Source organism: Mauremys mutica, chromosome 6 (assembly GCF_020497125.1).
Source record: "Mauremys mutica isolate MM-2020 ecotype Southern chromosome 6, ASM2049712v1, whole genome shotgun sequence".
NCBI lineage: Eukaryota > Metazoa > Chordata > Testudines > Geoemydidae > Mauremys > Mauremys mutica.
Window position 1 is genome coordinate 130,452,618 of NC_059077.1, and position 13,103 is coordinate 130,465,720.

Here is a 13,103-nt window from a genome sequence, read left to right on the forward strand (position 1 = left end):
TGCCTGTTCACACGTTGGCAGGATGGTGGCAGAAGTTTGACACACAGTCTTTGCTGGATCCAGGAATGCTTCATTAATGGGTAGTGCAACCTGGGTGGGTGTACCTGATTGCAGAATATCCAGGAGCTTGCATTGAGAGTCTTTAACCTCCTCAGGGGGTATCCGGAGGGTGTTAGCCACCTTCTTCACAAGGACCTGGAATTGACAAAAATCATCAGCTATCCATGGTGTTGAGAGCATGGCTGTCTCATCTGGCAACAAAGGCAAAATAGGGTTGAAGAGAAGCCTCCTTCCCCCCACAGCCTCCTGTTTCTCGAAGGTCTCTTTGTGTTGGGGGTTTGGTGTAAGGGACTGTATGACCCTAATCTCCCAGTGGAATAGAGCTGGAGGTCTGGCAAATTGCTGCCAATATGTCACCGATGGATCCCAGTATGCCCAGTGGGTAGGACCATATGTGAGAGGGGACAATACCCATCATCCCTGACATGGACAAGGAATCTTATCAAAGTATGGGTTTCTGTAATGATTTGGAAAGGAACTTCTCACTGATAAGGACGAGACCGATTGAATGTCTCTTTCATCTCCCTCAGTGTCCTGCAATGGGGGTGGGTTTGTCTCCAATAGAAAAGGGTGGAGAATCCTGTGGTACTGGGAAGCGATGGTAAGCCGGAGACTGGGGTTTCTGTACTGAGAGTCATTCAGCACCCATAAGCAGTGGGGACTCTGGCTTGTCTAACACTGACAAGTCCCTGGAGTAGTGGAATTCCTTGGTACTGAGTGGGTCAGTACTGATGCAGCAGTTGACGTGGACAGTACTGTTGGTTTGGAGTGCGTAGGCACCGGTGCTGAAGACTTTGATTTTTGTCAGAACCAACAGAGCCAAGTGGGAAGTTACCGCCGGTAAGTATGATGTAGATGGTGCTGTTCTAGAGCACTGTATGTCCTGTACCTCCCCGTCCTTCACAGATGGTACTGGGGCCCTGCTGGAGCTGTTTCTCTGAAGTGCTCCAGGATCTCTCAGCTCCGCCAGTACTAGAGGAAGGGTCTTTTGCCTCCACAGTTCTGAGTCAAGAAGACGAGGCCACTGACCCGGTAGACCTAATGGGAGCTCAGAACTTCTTGGGGGCTTGAGGTGGAGCTCCTCTTCTTGGAGCCTTCCCTGAGTCCTCTGAGGTCTTCCCCTTCCTGGGAGATACCTTGGCCAAGACTGAGGGAGCACTGGATCTGCCCAGAGACAGATGTATGGGCTGGGGCATCTCCTGACCTGACTCAGAGGTGGTCGAAGGGAGTGCTCAATCAGCATCAGCTTCAGTTAGGTCTCCCGATTCTTCTGTGCTCTAGATTTGAGAGCCAAGAAAAAATTACACTCTTGGGAGATAAGAGACTCTCCCAAGCAACAGGTAGACTTAGAGTGGCCATTGCTGATCAGGCTAGCTCCTGACAAGGCCAGCGGAATTTGAAACCTGCCAAGCCAGGCTTGCCCAGCCAGGCCAGAAAAATTACGCAGGAAAAATGGGGAGAGGAAAAGCTGAACCTCTCACAGCTATCAAACTAATCCTAAAGCAATAAAAACTAATTAAGGCCTGATCTGTTGTGTTACCTACATCGCCTGATGGCTGTCAGTCCTGCATGGAGCTCACAGCTGGAGCCTCCACCCCGCCCCAGGGCTGACAGCCCAAACTGTGAGTCCTGCCCAGGGCTCAACTGGCAGGAAACCTACCAGCAGTGAAATTGACATTCTTATCAGTTTCACGGCTGATATGATTTCACATTTCGTCTCTGGCTCCTCCGGCTGTCAGCCCTGGGTTAGTGGGGAGGGGGTGCTCAAGCTGCCAGCTCTGGGGAGGAGGGGCTCTGGCTGTCAGCCCTGCACAGCTGTCAGTGCCCCACAATGCCCCACTTCAGTTGGTACAAGCTCTCCTGGTGAGCATGCACAGCGCCGGCAGGAAAGTAGCGTGGACTCCAACAGCCAATTCAATGACTGCGGTGGCTGTAGGCCAACCTGACTTCAGTTGACCTAAACCTGTAGTGTGGACATGCCCTCAGTAACAAGGACTGTAAACACGCTGCGGTGTGCACGAGGCAGAGACGCTGGAGCTCGGTCTCAGCGACGCGGCAGAGAAGGAACTGAGGACCGTTCACCTGCACAGCCCTATACAACCATGGAGGGTGCCGCAAGGTTGTGTAGAGCACATGCATGGTTGGACAGACACTGCTAATGGAAAACCTCCGATCAAGGGCTCAAGAGGCGCGTATGCATGTGCAGTGGAGCACACACAGGGACACTATTAAAAGGAGAACATAGTTTCCCCCCAGCCAATAGAGGAGACCAGTTTACAGTGAAGCAAGGAAGTGTGTGACTGGTTTTAGCACCTACGTTTATTGGTTCTTATTTAGATCTGCATGGGGCTGTGTGAACTCTCCCTGCAGCACAGCTAAAGGAGAGGCATGTTGCCATTCTTCTCTGACTCTTACCTACCAGAGTTTAAGCATGTGTCGGCCCAACTCTGCAAACACGTCTCTTCCGGGCATTTTCCTTGGAGTCAGGGTGAGCAGGTTCTGGGCCCATGGGAGTGTTTGCAGGACAGAGCCCTCAATTCTCTCTTGCAGATGAATCCTTGTTGTTGCAGTGACTTTTAGTTACAGCAATTCTTCCTTCTGTCCCTTGGAAAATGGCTGAGTTTAGAGAATGGGCCTGGCATGCAGCCCTGTTCACAGCCGTCCCCCACAGCCGGACTCCCCTTATCAGAGTGCAGGTGAAAGCTGGCTCCCGCCTACACCCTTGTTTTCTGTTCACATTGCGTGAGAAGTGGGAGTGGTCAGGGCCAGGCCTGTAACTGACCCACACCATCTCTGCAGTGCACAGTGTTGGGGTAACAGGGCAGTGGCAGTGGCTGGCTGGGAAGCTGTTGCAGACACGGGGAGTGGGACATTGGCCAAGAGCTGCAATGGGGCATGAACGAAGGAGGCAGAGGAGTGGGTGGACATGCGCTTTGGATGGTGCAGAGAGGAGCAGATGAGGTGGCAGAGGCTGAGCCAAAAGTGCCTGGAACCAATGGGGCATCCAGGCAGGTAGGGAAGTCAGGTCAGGGAAATGATGTCGGTGCCCATGGGGTGAGGGGGGTGGGGTGAGATGGGATGGAGGGACAGGATGGGAGGATGGGACTGGGGGAGGCCAGGGAAGGGGAAGTTGCAGGCGTTAAGGCAGGAGATGACATGGGACAAAGCTGAGATGGTGGCAATGGGCTGCATGTACAAGCCTGTTTAATGGGAAGGTTGGAAAGTGTTAAGCTGCTTGGGGCAAGCAATGGGCCCAAGTCTCCAGCTGGGCCCAAGAGATTTATGCCAGAGTTAACATGGCTCCAGGATGTCACTCCCTGTGTGCAGTGCAGAGCAAGCCAATGATGCCCAGTGCAGTGCAGCCCTACAGTGCCCTGTGCAGTGTAGTGTGGGCCTATAACATCCAGTATAGTGCAGTGCAGCCCCTATAGTGCCCTGTGCAGCCTTAGAGCACTATGTGCAGTGCAGTGTGGACCTATGGCATCCAGTGTAGTGCAGTGCAGGCCTACAGTGCCTTGTACAGCAGGGCAACCCTGGAACACCATGTGCAGTGCACTGAAGACTTGTGGCATTCAGCGTAGTGCAGTGCAGGCCTACAGAGCTCTATGCAGAGCAGTTAGGTGTTAATAATAAGCCAGAGGAGGGGAAACATCAGGGGAGATATTAACCTCAGCTTTAGAGATGTGGAGCTTGAGGTGATACCAAGAACATTGCAGCGTTAGGCAGAGCCTCTCCAGGTCTTTGGTACTGGCCTTATGACAGGGCCACTCCCTGACCCAGGCCTTGTGCAGGGGCAGAGATGTTCTCACACAGCAGCCACATGGATTTTCAGCACCCACTTGCCTCCAGTGACTCTCTCACTCTTCTGGGAAACTAAGGCCTAAAAGAGTGCGGCTGGCCGTCTCGTTGCCTATGCGCCCTGGGCGGCATGTCCTGGGCAGAGCTCCCCTGCATTGCCCTCCTCCAGGAAGCACCAGGAGCATCGTGTGACAGAATCCCGTCCCTTGTTAGTGCAGTGTGCTGTCCTTTGACATCACCCCCTGTGCCAGCACGCAGCCTGATCGCCCTGGGGCAGGGGCAGGAGCGCCAGAAACTCGCTAGACGTGGAGGGGCCACTAGTGCCTGAACTGCGGCCCCACCCCCACTCCTTCCCCAGGGCCCCACCCTCACTCCACCTCTTCCCCCCAGGGCCCTGCCTGCCGCTTGCTCTTCTCACCGCCCTTAAGCCAGGAAGGAAGTGGCTATGCCCTCCCACTTTTAGAAGTGATGGGGGCCATGGCCTCTGGCTCCCTGGGCTGGATTAGTGCCTGAAGGGACAGGGGCTGCTATCCGGCCTGCCCTGGGGGCTTTCTGCTGCACCAGAACAAGGGGAGGCAGCGTCCAGCCTGCAGCAGGAGTTCATTGCTCTCATGACCCTCCCTACCAAACACCCTTTTTGTGGGGGCTGGGGAAGAGCAGCAGCAGGGGCCAGTTCCAGTCTGGGTGTCGTGATGGTTCCTCAGAGGGCTCCACTCCACACAGCACCTGTCTGGCACTGGCAGCCTTCCCGCTTCCCCACCTGCCATGGAGGGCAGGGCCACTGCAGCTGCAGTCCAAGCACAGGCTGGCAGCAGGCCCCATGCTTAAAGCCACATGCCTGTAGCACACAGAGGAGTCACACGGAGGCTGCAGACCAGAGCCCCGGCAGCCCTGCTCCAGCGCCCTTGTGGTGCGCAGAGGAGTCACACGGAGGCCGCAGACCAGAGCCCGGCCAGCCCTGCTCCAGCGACCTCATAGCACGCAGGGGAGTCATACGGAGGCCGCAGACCAGAGCCCGGCCAGCCCTGCTCCAGCGACCTCATAGCACGCAGGGGAGTCACACGGAGGCCGCAGACCAGAGCCCGGCCAGCCCTGCTCCAGCGCCCTCATAGCACGCAGAGGAGTCACACGGAGGCTGCAGACCAGAGCCCGGCCAGCCCTGCTCCAGTGACCTCATAGCACGCAGGGGAGTCACACGGAGGCTGCAGACCAGAGCCCCGGCAGCCCTGCTCCAGCGCCCTCATAGCACGCAGGGGAGTCACACGGAGGCCGCAGACCAGAGCCCCGGCAGCCCTGCTCCAGCGCCCTCATAGCACGCAGGGGAGTCACACGGAGGCCGCAGACCAGAGCCCGGCCAGCCCTGCTCCAGCGCCCTCATAGCACGCAGAGGAGTCACACGGAGGCCGCAGACCAGAGCCCGGCCAGCCCTGCTCCAGCACCCTCATAGCACGCAGGGGAGTCACACGGAGGCCGCAGACCAGAGCCCGGCCAGCCCTGCTCCAGCGCCCTCATAGCACGCAGGGGAGTCACACGGAGGCCGCAGACCAGAGCCCGGCCAGCCCTGCTCCAGCGCCCTCATAGCACGCAGGGGAGTCACACGGAGGCCGCAGACCAGAGCAGAGACAACCCTGCTCCAGCGCCCTCATAGCACGCAGGGGAGTCACACGGAGGCTGCAGACCAGAGCCTTTCCTGCACTGTTCCAGCCTCAGTCTCCTCAGACTTGGTGCAGCTCTGGAAGTACCTTTAACCTGGGATCCCCTGCAGTGAGAGAACTGGCTGGCAGCACATTGCAGAGCTGCCAAGCAGATCCACACGCAGCACCCAGGACAGCAGGCAGGTGCCCATCAGGGCCAAGGGAAGTTTGCACTGCATTCACCTCCTTTTTCCCAATGCAAAACATAGAACGAGTCATTCTCATGAGGCACCGGGTGTCTGCTGCAGGCACAGTGCATGCCCTGGCTGCAGAGTGGGCCTGTCACCTTAGTACCTGCCCGAGTCCATGCGGATGTTTTTAATCTCCAGTTCTAGCTGTTTGACTTGAACGTCCCTCTGGTTAACCTGCTCTCGCAGTCTCCGGATTTCTTCCTGCTGTCGGTAAAACATCTGCAACAGCTGTAAAACAAACAGCATTCTGATTATTTCTGTTGTGCCCCAGCTGGGTCTAGGCATAATGCACATGAACGTCTGTGCTCCACTGCAGCTCTACAGCATAACCCAGGGTGCCCAGAGCCTCCCAAAGCAGCTAGGCACTGCAGCCACTACCTGACGGCTTAGACTAGGCACCTTGCCCATGCCAGGCACCACCTGTTGTCCCCGCAAAGCTCTACATCCTTAACACACAGGAAAGGAAAGAGACAGAAGAATAGGCATTTCTTTCCATCCCAGCCCCACCCCCAGGCAAGGTGACTCCAATCCACCAATGGGCTGCTTGCTAAAACACTGCCCTGGCACTCAGGACACCTGGGTCCAATTCCTGGCGGTGCCACTGACTCCCTGTGCTCCCTTAGGCAAGTCTACACTACAATATTAAGTCGACCTAAGTTACATCAGTGTACAGCCACCAAAGTAATTACATCGCTTTTACACATGCACACTATGCTCCTGGTGTCAGCAACGCGCATCCTCACCAGGAACGCTTGCACCGATTTAACTGTCAGTGTGGGACATTGTGGGATGGCTTCTGAAAGGCAGCCACACACGATGCAAGCAACACAGTGTCTACACTGATGCTGCACTGACCTAACTACATCGACCTCAGCACTACACCTCTCGCGGAGGTGGAGTATTAAACCAGTATAGCAGGTGAGTACACTAAAATGTATCTCCCACCGATGTAAGACACTGAGGCCATGTCTACACTACAAAATTAGGTCAACTTACGTTAGGTCCACCTACAGCCACGGCAGTAATTCAATTGGCTATTGGTGTTCACACACTGCCGGCGGAAGGAGGGTAGCATGTCCTCACCAGAAGAGCTTGCACAGACTGACGTGGGGCACTGACAGTTGTGCACAGCTCACCTGCCACAGTCCTCTAGCCCCGGGGGCTGACAGCCAGAGACCAAAGCTGAAATCATAGGACCCATGAAACTGACAAGAATGTCAATTTCACTTCTGGTAGGCTCCCTGCTGTGAAACTGAGTCCTGGGCGCCCTTGACAGCTTCTGCTGTTGGCCCGGCAGTGGAAGGTGGGTTCCAGCTGTGGGCCCTGCGCAGGGCTGACAGCCAACAGGCAATGGAAATAATGCAGTGTCTACGTTGACACTGCCAACTACACCAACCTATGTGCTATGCCTTTCGCAGAGGTGGAGTTACTAAGTCAGTGTAGTGGGCGACTTACATCGCTGGGAGCTACATTTTAGTGTGGACGCTTAGAGAGTTAGGTCAATGTAAGCTGCCTTACGTTGACCTAACTCTGCAGTGTAGACCAGGGCTCAGTTCCCATCTGTCCAATGGCGAAGGTAACCATTCCTTTGTTGTTTACATCGTGAACTCCCGGGGGGCAAGGGCATGGACAGGTCTTGGCCAGCGCTAGTTGTGTGCCCAGCATGCTGGCACTGAAGTGGGGTGGTTCTTTAGCTCTGCTTATGCACCCAAGTCCCACACTGCAGACCCTTGGCATTGTTTTTCAGTTCAATCTATGCCCATACAAAACATCTGCAGTTTGCACACTTTGCCAGCTGCATGTAATCCCCCCCACGCCCACATGCTTTCCCACAGCCAGACCTCATTCTCAGTTTTGGGTGGAGGACACTCAAATAAGTCGAAGCCATTTGAAAGCTGCATTTGTCGGTCTCCCTGCGATCTTTCCTCCACTTTTTTCTGGCCTCTCTTTTCTTGGATCCCACTTTGCTTCTGAATTTCCTTCATTGCCATTCTTTCTGTCCTGCCCTGGTACCGGTTTGATTCTGTGGACAGCGGTGATGGTTCTTTCTCAGGAAATTGTGTCAGAGAATTCAGGATTTCAGAGCCTGGTCTCAAAGATACCAGGACAGGACCTACAATGTAAGTAGGTGAATGGTTAGCACACATATAGAGCATACACATCAGCCCTGAACAAAACACAGGAGATCTGTAGGTTCAAATAATCAGGCTCATGTTTGGAGTTATTTCCAAAGGTAATACCACAGCTCTGAGACAGCTCTGAGCAGTGATTTCCCTACACCCCCCCTGAATTTTCCCAACACCCCCCCTAGTTTTGTGAGCTAGTTACATACCAATTTAGTGACTGTTTGGAAATCTGAATTTAAACTGAAACATTAATACACACTTTAAAAGCTTATATAGTGTATGATAAAATATGTGTATCTGAAAAAGTATAATAGATTTGAAAAGTATGAACATAGACTAGCTTCCTTGCTTCCTTATACAGCTGTTTTTTATGATGTCAGTGCATTCATTTCGGTGATGTTGGCCAACCTAATAATTTCAAATGCTGATTTGTAAGCAAAGTCTAAGGCTATGGCTACACTTGCACTTCAAAGCGCTGCCACGGCACACACACGGCTTTGACCACACTGGCGCTTTGCAGCGCCGCAATTTGCAGCGCTGGAGAGGGTGTGTTTTCACACCCTGCTGCAGCGCTGCAAATTTGCAAGTGTAGCCATGGCCTAAATGAGCTCTCCCTGACAGCTAGTGATGAGCTGGGGGCTAAGGCTTCAGGGCCAGATTATATTTACATTCACACCTAATCTACCTAGGTATCCAGCAAACGGAGCTGTGTTGTCCAAGTGATAGATTTTGGCTGGGGTTGGATTATAAACCACTTGAATGTGGGGGGAAAAGGGATGAAATGTTGTTCTTATTGTATGAGTAAAGGGCAGTAGAACTGTGCTTAGCCTGTGATGATTTGAAGGCATCAAGAGAGAGGGTGGGGACCTGTCCCTCTCCACTGTTTAAAGACAGAGCTGATTAGGCTCCAATAGATAGTCTTTTGTTCTGTTAAGTGACCACTGCAGTTGAAATCACTGACAATCAGGTCTAAGTGCTTAGTCCTGTTGTGGGGACAGTGTTCCTGTGGGTACAGTGTTTTTGTGTAAGAGACAGCCCAGACTGCACTAGCAGCGAGGTTCCCACACTGAGAGCTCAGCTGAAATCACTGAGAGCTGGTGGAACCTCAAGAGACCAACTTGCAGCGGTCACAGTGGTAGGTGACAGCAGAAGGTGACTGTGCAGGGCCATTGGCAACAGAGCGGTGGAGTGAACGGTGGCACAACGAACAGCCGTGGCCAGAGCAAACTGTGCCTTTTTGTCCCCCACCTGGGAGGTGTACTCACGTGAAAGCACCTCTGAACTCTGAGTCTCCACTGACCAAGGACAACACCCGGGAGTGGAGTGGTGGAGGGAAAAGTGAGGGGCATGTTAAATAAACATTTGTTTGTTGGACTATATTTTAGTCACTTTGCTCCAGAATGCTGGATTTGTGACTGGGAATGGAAACTTATATAAATATGTTTCCCAGTAGGCCAAGATTTTTAAAATGCATCATTTGTCAAGGTTGTTATCTCACATTGTTGCTATCTTGGGAGGTCATTATGTTGGGGAGTTTCTGTACTAAACATTTTTATTATAATTAATTTTTACATAAGAATGGTCATACTGGGTCAGACCCATGGTCCATATAGCCCAGTACCCTGTCTTACAACAGTGGTCAAGGCCAGGTGCTTCAGAGGGAATGAATAGAACAGGGAATCATCAAGTGATCCATCCCCTGTTGCCCATTCCCAGCCTCTGGCAAACAGGCTAGGGACACTCAGAGCATGGCGTTGCATCCCTCTCATCCTGGCTAATAGCCACAGATGGACCTGTTCTCCAGGAATTTATCTAGTTCTTTTTAAAATCCTGTTATATTTTTGGTCTTCACAGCATCCCCTGGCAAAGAGTTCCCTGGGTTGACTTTATATTGTGTGAAGAAATACTTTCTTTTGTTTTTTTAAAATCTGCTGCCTATTAATTTCATTGGGTGACTGCTAGTTCTTGTGTTATGTGAAGAATTAAATAAAATTTCCTTATTCACTTTCTTCGCACCAGTCAAGATTTTGTAGACCTCTATCATATCCCCAATAGTCATCTCTTTTCTAAGCTGAAAATTCCCAGTCACTTTAATCTCTCCTCCTGTTTCATACCCCTCATCATTTTAGATGCCCATCTCTGTACCTTTTCCAATTCCAATATATATTTTTTAGGATGAGTGACCAGATCTACACACACTATTCAAGGTGTGCACATACCATGGATTTATATAGAGGCAATATGATATTTTCTGTCTTATTATCTATCCCTTTCTTAATGATTCCCAACATTGTTTGCTTTTGTGACTGTTGCTGCACATGGAGTGGATGTTTTCAGAGAACTATCCACAATGACTCCAAGATCTCTTCCTTGAGTGTTAACAGCTAATTCAGATGCCATCATTTTGTATGTATAGTTGAGATTGCTTTCCAATGTGCATTACTTTGCATTTATCAACACTGAATTTAATTTGCCATTTTGTTGCCCAGTCACCCAGTTGTGTGAGATCCCTTTGTAGCTCTTCGCAGTCTGCCTGGGACTTAATTATCTTGAATAGTTTTGCATCATCTGCAAATTTTGCCACCTCACTGTTTACCCATTTTTCCAGATCATTTATGAATATGTTGAACAGTACTGGTCCCAGTACTGACCCCTCAAGGATACCACTATTTATCTCTCTCCATTCTGAAAACTGATAATTTATTCCTACCCTTTGTTTCCCATCTTTTAACCAGTTACTGATCCATGAGAGGATCTTCCCTCTTACCCCATGATGGCTTACTTTTCAAAAGTCAATTTAAATTAAATACATTTTTTTTAAATTATATATTTTTTTAGAAATCTAGATCTGTTATGTGTTTTGGTGTAACTTGCATTTTCCTTATGTTAAATTTGCATTATCCTAACAAAACATTTCCTTATTCACTTTCTTCACATCAGTCAAGATTTTATAGACCTTTAGCATGTCCCCTCTTAGTCATCTCTTTTCTAAGCTGAATATTCCCAGTCATTTTAATTTCTTCTCCTATTTCATACCCCTAATCATTTTAGTTGCCCATCTCTGTACTTTGTGCATTTCCAGTATGTCTTTTTTGGGATGGGGTAACCAGATCTGCACACAGTATTCAAGGTGTACATGTGCCATGGATTTATATAGAGGCAATATGATATTTTCTGTCTTATTATCTATCACTTTCTTTAAAAAGCAAAGGTTTCAGAGTAGCAGCCATGTTAGTCTGTACTGCAAAAAGAACATAAGCTTTTGTGGGCTACATCCAATGAAGTGGACTGTAACCCACGAAAGCTTATGCTCAAATAAATTTGTTAGTCTCTAAGGTGCCACAAGTGCTCCTGTTCTTTTTAAAAAAGCAAACAGAATGTTGGGAATCACTGACTGCCGCTGCACGCTGAGTGGATGTTTTCAGAGAACTATCCACAATGACTGCAAGACCTTTCTTGAGTGTTAACAGCTAATTCAGACTCCTTCATTTTGTATGTATAATTGAGATTGTTTTCCAATGTACATTACTTTGCATTTATCAACATTAAATTTCATCTGCCATTTTTGTTGCCCAGTCACCCAGTTTCATGAGATCCCTTTGTAATTCTTCGCAGTCTGCCTGGGACTTACCTATCTTGAATAGTTTTGTATCAGCTGCAAATTTTGCCACCTCACTGTTTACCCATTTTTCCAGATCATTTATGAATATGTTGAACAGCACTGGTCCCAGTACCGACCCCTCAGGGATACCACTATTTATCTCTGTCCATTCTGAAAACTGATAATTTATTCCTACCCTTTGTTTCCCATCTTTTAACCAGTTACTGATCCATGAGAGGACTTTCCTCTTACCCTATGATGGCTTACTTTTCAAAAGTCAATTTAAATTAAATACTTTTTTTAAAAATATATGTTTTTTTAGAAATCTAGACCTGTTATGTGTTTTGGTGTAACTTGCATTATTCTTATGTTAAATTTGCATAATCCTAACAAAACATTTACTTTATTCATATCTTTTTTATATATCTCATTGGTCCTGACACCCCCCCTGTAAATTCGAACACCCCCCCTAATTTCAATTCCTGGGGAAACCACTGGCTCTGAGCCACTCAGTACAGATTTTTTATTGATACAATTTTTTCTCTGCCAAGATTTTCCAGTAGCTAAAGAATAAAACAGCTAATGACATTTTGTGAATACACCAGACAATCCAATCAACGTTTGACTCTGTCCTCTTTCTGCAAGCCTGACCTTTATTAATTCCATTCAGCCATTCCTGTGCTGTGAGTGCTGGCTGGGCTCCAGCTGTCATCGGGTAGATGTCTTCCTGGTACGACTCCGACTGCAAATACACAGACAGCACAGTCACAGTTGCCGCTGCCAGCTACTGACAGCTTCAACATGTTACCAAGAAGAAGACTTTTCAGCATGAGAGACTAGCCATGGGAGCATTTCACAATGACTGATCCCTTATAGCCCTGTTTTGTTTATGACTTTCACATTTGCCATGAAAATGTACTAGCCCTGACACCAAATCCACTTGGCTCCCCAATAGTAGAAGGAGAATGACAACAAAACAGCCAGAGACATTCCTCTCCTTTGCTCAACACTTACTTGCATTGGAAAAGGGGAATTTTGCAAGACATTTTTTAGTTCATTTCAGTAAGACTGTTATTTATGCAAGCACCATATGAAGGGGGAATCCAGCCACCACTGGTGTTAGTGACAAAGCTCCCATTAACGTCAGTAGGGTCAGGATTTCAGCCAAAGTGAATATTAAAGACAAAGCACAAGCAGGAAGGAGTTGGATGGTTTGAAAGTGCTGGTGTAGTCTGATAAACTGTCCCTCAAAATGGCACCCTGTAACCCCCATATTCATTATGCACATAGGGCTGTGATATTTCATACAACACATGCCATGTAAGGTATCATATGAAAGGTCATGATCTCCGTTCTTCTGTCCAAATATGTATATCATTCATATGTATAAAGTTATGAGATTTTGCTCTATGGTTGTTACTGAAATATGCTGTAAGTTTGCTAGTGACATACAAAGAAGGCAAACCATGCCCAGGAAGGTGCTCAATGACTATTAATCATCAGGGGAGGTGTAATCAAGGGATTTACAATTCAATGACAGCTGCCCAAGCACCACACAATGGGGACTGCTCAACTCTATGGCTCAGTTGCACAAGACCACACCAGAAGATTGCTCAACCCAGTGACTCAGCAA

The 13,103-nt window shown here is 49.4% G+C and overlaps 1 protein-coding gene across 3 annotated transcripts in view; it reads right to left on the reverse strand.

The window, feature by feature from the left end:
- Window positions 1–2,187: 2,187 nt before the first annotated feature.
- Window positions 2,188–13,103, reverse strand: part of CORO2A (coronin 2A) — a 115,967-nt gene continuing 105,051 nt past the window's right edge. For 2 of the 3 annotated variants that reach the window (XM_045021892.1, XM_045021894.1), the window contains 4 exons: window positions 12,122–12,212; window positions 7,585–7,856; window positions 5,847–5,971; window positions 2,189–2,664 (listed from right to left, as the gene is read on the reverse strand). In XM_045021892.1, coding sequence (XP_044877827.1) covers window positions 2,637–2,664; window positions 5,847–5,971; window positions 7,585–7,856; window positions 12,122–12,212 — 516 coding nt within the window. In that variant the 3' untranslated portion in view covers window positions 2,189–2,636. Of the gene's footprint in view, window positions 2,665–5,846; window positions 5,972–7,584; window positions 7,857–12,121; window positions 12,213–13,103 lie in introns of all 3 variants that reach the window. The other variant, XM_045021893.1, reaches the window with a different exon arrangement.